Genomic DNA, 5,877 nt, shown 5'->3' with positions numbered 1-5,877 from the left:
ACTTACAGACCTCTATTATGTTCAAATGGAGATTCCCTGTTGTTTACAAGATACATGCAAATCAGATAAATCCGTCTTTCACCTGTATTTCGCATTTACATAAATGGGATTTTAACGCCATTAAATAAGTCAATAACACTGCGCGTGCTACAAGAACGGAACATGTTAAAGTATATTTTGTTGTGTTTCTGTGGTATGATATCGCTATGTGCCATTTCTAAAGCCTGCAGATGCTTCACACGGCACCCCCAGATCAACTTCTGAGAAGCAGATTATGGTAAAGCAAACTCTTATTTAATTGTTACTTGTGTTGAACAATTTTTATCGTTGTAATCATTTGGATTGAGAGAAATATTGATTAAATAATTATAATTCTAATCAACCAGTACGTCAATAGATCTTTAAAACATTTCTGTCTAAACAGCGATTAAGGCAGATATTCTAATGGAGGACGTAATCGGTCAATTCGGAGGGAGGAGATACAGAGTTAAAGTACTGAAAAACTACAAGGTAAGTACATTAACCAGCATTTATTTCATATAAGATTATGATAGCCAACCGTTATTGGCAAAATCTATTCCATAATAAGTTTGTAAACACTTTACTTAATGCAAGAAACAAAGAAGTGGTACATAGAGTTAATTAAACTTAAAATTGGCCTTCTATAATGAATTATAAAAGAATTAACATTCACAATGCAAAATACTAGAAGAAAAATTTTGATTCAAATTTGCGATTACCAAAATGAAAAGATTTCATTTAGATTGGTATAATGCTAAGACCTCTTTTCAATTTTTTTTTTTTTATCATAGAGTGGGTATGCAAAGCCATTTGAATTTTCCGAGGTTTGGATATATTCACCAGAAACTTGCAGAGTATCTTTGGACACAAGAAGTACATATGTTATCACAGGTAGTAAAACATTTATTTTTTAGCATATATGACCCCTGACTATTTTTTCCATGCATTATTTCTTACGAAAGAAGATTTTTCTTTCATATAGCCATTGGATAACTGAATTATGATCTAACTAGGTATAATTAACTCGTTTTCTGATTAATCATAAAAGTTTTTGGTTTTGCTTTTATACTTGGTGCAAATTTGGTAATTTATTTTCATGGTTTATTCAGTTTACCTGTCATTAAATTGATACATTTGACATCATTCATTATTTATGTAAAAAACATTGACATCAGAAATTTTACGACATTAGCATAGAGATTGCAAGCATATAATACTGTTTGGCTTGATTATTTTGACAAGGATTTATCTTTCTCTATTTTAGACATGTTGATATAAACATTCTGATGCAATGCAATATGCATATATATATTCTTGTCCTGCGAGAAACACCATAAGATAAATCTCTGCCCTTCAGTCAACTAAAATATGACTGAAAGGTAATAAAAGGTAACTCCATGACAAAGCTCTGCAATTCAGTTCTGTTTCGGAGCTTTTAATTAACAAACAGTTGACTGAATGGTAGAGTGTCATCCTGTGAATGACATAGACTAACTAGAAATTTTACAGATTTTATTCATTTTTGCAAAATTTTCATCAGTCGAAAAAACGGGGCGCCTGTAAAGTGCGAAACGAAATGAAACTAAACCGAACGAAACGAAACAAAAGCTATCAAAACGAAACCAAACCAAAAATCGAAACGAAACGGAATTAAACAAAATTTAAAACCAATTATGACAACATAAAAAAATGTTTAAAATAAAATTTTTAACCATAAATACATATACAGTGTATAACAACCTATAGGTGTCAGGTTGCCGTTGTAAATTCTTAAGCCGATTTCCCAGAATTTGTTAAAAAAAAATAAATAAATAAAAAACTGATTTTCATTATAATATCGAAATCTTTTTGTACGCACTCGTTTGGAGAGAGAGAAAGAGAGAGGGAGGATGATTATGCTGTAAACGTATTAAAAGACTCTCTTTAGTCCTTTGGCTGGGTATTCTATTTTGCGTTTTTTGGCGGAAAACGGCGTCCGCAAAATTAAGTACATTGCCAAATGTAAAATACACAAGTAGATAAAAAGGTAAATTCAGAAATGCGCTAAATCAAATCCATGCTAACTTGTTGAATAATTATTCTATTCAGCCAAATATCGTACACCCTAAATAGAGTACATTTACAGTATTTACGGAGACATTCCAACCACATGTTTTTTATATTGATATAAAATAGTGTAAAAATGAATGAAATACAATGTGCGTGCGTGTGAAAATGAGACAAAGAGGGGATTATGTTTGGTTTAATGTAATACACAGGTAAAAACTCTTTATAATGCAAGTTAATTTTGTCAAATTACGACGTCCAAATTCATGCTATACATATTAAAAAAATTATTATAACATATTAGAAACTGATAACCAACCAGTATGCTTTAAATCACATTGTATTCGATCGTTTTATTTTTAACCGGGTTTTCCAACGGAAAAATCCGGTTATTAAAATGGTGAAAATGGCGGGCGGGTGGGCGGGCGGCTGCCAAAAGGGTACCCTCAGTGTACGGATAACTCCTCCTACAGTTTTCAAGATAGGACATATATCAGAGGTGTGCATATTGCTAGGATTTTGTTTTCTGATAATTTATGAAAAAAATACATGCTTTTGAACTTAGTCATTTTTGGGCAAAATATTGCATATAGGGTACCCTCATTGTACGGAAAAGTCCTCCTACAGTTATCAAGATAGAAATTTGTTCTTTTGCCGATCAATTGTACATATATCAGATGTGTGCATATTGCTCGGATTTTGATTTCTGATAATTTATTTTTTAAAAATGCCAGCTTTTGAACTTAGTCATTTTTTGGCAAAAAATTGTATATAGGGTACCCTTTCACCTTATCCATTTGACTGGATACGGGTTGACATGGATTATTGATACAGTTCACATAAAAGAATACCCGGTTTGCTGTTACATTGACAGCTTTTCACTTGTTACAATATTTTAAATCAAATTGTTGTTCGCATGTCTCCTTCAGTATCATCATATCTCTAACTCTCTTTCTTTTTCTCTTTTTCCCACACTTGCGTGTATACATTGCTATGTTATGTCGCTGATAAGTTTTAAGGCATCTCTCTCTCCTCTCTCACTCTCAACATCTGAATATCATTTAATGAAACAAATTAGAAACATTAAAAGGTATAGGAATGTACATCAGTTATTAACATAATTATTATTTATGTATTTTTTTCAAAATTTCGGATAATCGGCTTAAAAATTTATTTTAATGAATTTATTTCAAAAGTCAAAATGATATAACCGTTTCGTTTCGATTGGTTTGGTTTGATTTCGTTACGCACTTTACAGGAATGTACGGTGTATGCTGGGCAGTAATGTATTACTATAAATGTAATTCAATGAAATTGATTTAAAGAACATGTTCAAAACAATCGCTGCGGTTGGCGATTTGGTAAGAAGGAAGAAAGCCATCGACTATTTCTACGATGAACCCCGAAATTGCGTTTATTGAATTCGTACACTATTGTAACTTAAAATCGTGACAGCGGGACCGGGGCTTTATAATTGAAACCGATAAAAATCTTATTTTCATATTTGCGGTGGTAAAAAATTATTAACATTGGGTTTTTGTTAAAAGGTGCTATAAGAGATGATAATTTCACGGCTAGCAGCTGTTCTTGGAATGTCAAAACATCTGATTTAACGACTTTCCAATCCAATGCCCTTAGACATGGTGTCTACAAAAAGAATTGCAATTGCAAGGTACGTATGATTTATATATGTACCTCATAAAACATTGCAACAACATTGAAATCTTGCTAGTTGTTCAGATGGGCGGGGATGAGAATTATCAATAAATATTAGTCTTTTATCAATGCAACTAGTAGAGGGATAAATAATACAGAAGGCAGCACAACCTAGTTTAAAAAGGAATGCTTACACTTGTTTAATTTAGATTAATTCATAAGAGGCAAAGTGATATATCACATTCAGTCCAAAGAAATTACATTCTTATATACAGGAAACCCCTGATGATACTATGACAACAAGAAACGTATTTATCTTCCATCTTTAATTAAATTTTTTTGTTGATTTTTATCTGAAAACTCGATGGATATGATAACAAAATACACATTCATGATTTTTATCGCTAAAAACTAGATGGACATAGTTTAACATTTTACAAACAATTTTACAAAAAATATGCATGGCTGTTGCTGTTAGGAATAATTAATACATGTTTGCATGCATAGAATAGAATATCAAATATGTATGCATATATATTATGATTTAGTTTATTGTTTTGTTTTAGATAAAAGAGTGTCCACAAAATGACTGTAACCAAGGAGAAGGTTGTTTTGCTCCATACGATAAACGATTTTGTTATCACCAAAAGGCTGTGTGTAAGCAGTCTCCATATTCAAAAACTTGTGAATGGACCTCCAATACTTGTTAATAGTCGTTATTTGGGATCACAAAGAAACTATTAAAAAATACATGAATTCATTTTTAGATTGCTTATTAACTTTCACGATCACCTAAACAGTACAGATTATTAATATTAGTAATACAAAAATGCACATGGAAACATTGTGGTAAAAAACCAAGAATTGCCTGCACCAGAGTTACAGCTTACATCTTTGGTTTTTCAACACGTGTGAGATGGTGTTTGTAAATTATAATATTAAAGGAATTTACCAAAAAGTGATAATTGTGCAATTTCGCAAAAAAACATACTTTTATTTTTATTACATCAGTCTATATAGCAAAATTGAGGTAAGATAGTGAACACGCTTTTGAGGATAAAAGTAAGTTTGTAAGGTTGAATTTTATTATTGAATAATTATGCAATGAGTGAATTTATTACCTGGAATGTTTAAAGCGTATGCATAGACATTAAAATTTGATACAATTTTAAATAAACTAGTTGAGTTAATTCATATCATGCATGCGCGATACAAATTTTGGTGAAACAACTTTCAAAAACATGATAACCATGAGCGCGGGTTGAATAATAAATATCATAGTGGAAAGTCTCGGGCGAGTTCATTCACTGGACAAATAATGGTTGGCCACACCCATGAGGATGTTAACCAGATGTTTCCAAGGGTGTAATTGTATATCGCCAAAAAAAACTGTCCCTACGATTTCCATTTACGATTTAGCAATAGAGGCAGACAACCCCATGCCAAATGTACAACACCTTGAAAATATCTGGTATTACAGAAAGATGGGGATTTAGCCAGAGGTTCAGCTTGTTTGACACAGCAGCCCAACCAGCTAAAATTTGTCAAAGAAGGGGATAAATTGTAATGCCTTACAAGAAATGGCCTCTTCAGTCTACAAATTATCAGGTCGTTGCCGTCACTAGCCATGCTGCTGCATACCAAATTGATACAAAGCAAATCAAGTGTGTGGCAAAATTAGGAAAAAACCGTTTTGAAGCCTTAGAAGGAGACCTTAAGAATTAACAAGATGATGGGAAACTGACTGAGGACCAGGTAAAATGGTAGAAGGACCATCTTCACAAGAAAAGAGGATTGTCATTGTCTTCGGCAAAAAAAGGCGATTCAATTTACACACTTCGATAATGATTCTCTCTCTGATTTGGCGAGGATGGTGGAGAAGTCATTCATCGGTAACAAAGCCGTTATCAATGACGTAATATTTCAGTAGCGGGACTGGAAATCCTTTCTTGCTGATGAGTTTTGTCTCATACAAAGCATCGGAACTTATCAGACCGATAGTTCCGATACAGTAGGCAAATTGTAACGTCTTGGGTCTTTAGAAGTGTCTGCCTTCAAAATGAGCTTCATATTCACAGTTCTATTCTGGTTTAAAAATAGTTCAGTTGTATGTTTGAAACATTTTGCAAATGGATTGTTGTGATGCAACATATT

The 5,877-nt window shown here is 32.6% G+C and overlaps 1 protein-coding gene across 1 annotated transcript; it reads left to right on the top strand.

Annotated features, from left to right (window-relative positions):
- LOC128160250 (metalloproteinase inhibitor 4-like) lies at positions 1–5,259 on the top strand. The gene is made up of 5 exons (XM_052823548.1): positions 1–277; positions 425–510; positions 813–912; positions 3,615–3,739; positions 4,290–5,259. Exons 2-5 carry the CDS (start codon positions 445–447, stop codon positions 4,431–4,433), a joined length of 435 nt encoding a protein of 144 aa, XP_052679508.1. The 5' UTR covers positions 1–277; positions 425–444; the 3' UTR covers positions 4,434–5,259.
- The last annotated feature ends 618 nt before the right edge of the window (positions 5,260–5,877 follow it).

Source organism: Crassostrea angulata, chromosome 8, assembly GCF_025612915.1.
Source record: "Crassostrea angulata isolate pt1a10 chromosome 8, ASM2561291v2, whole genome shotgun sequence".
Classification (NCBI taxonomy): Eukaryota; Metazoa; Mollusca; class Bivalvia; order Ostreida; family Ostreidae; genus Magallana; species Magallana angulata.
Note: the sequence above shows the minus strand (reverse complement) of the source record. Positions and strands in the feature narration are given on the sequence as shown.

Excerpts from the sequence above, each read along its gene's own strand:
- LOC128160250 (XM_052823548.1), top strand. The coding sequence starts at position 445 with ATGGAGGACGTAATCGGTCAATTCGGAGGGAGGAGATACAGAGTTAAA. Across the intron at positions 511-812 it reads AAGTACTGAAAAACTACAAG|AGTGGGTATGCAAAGCCATT; the intron begins GTAAGTACATTA and ends TTTTTATCATAG. Across the intron at positions 3,740-4,289 it reads AAAAGAATTGCAATTGCAAG|ATAAAAGAGTGTCCACAAAA; the intron begins GTACGTATGATT and ends GTTTTGTTTTAG.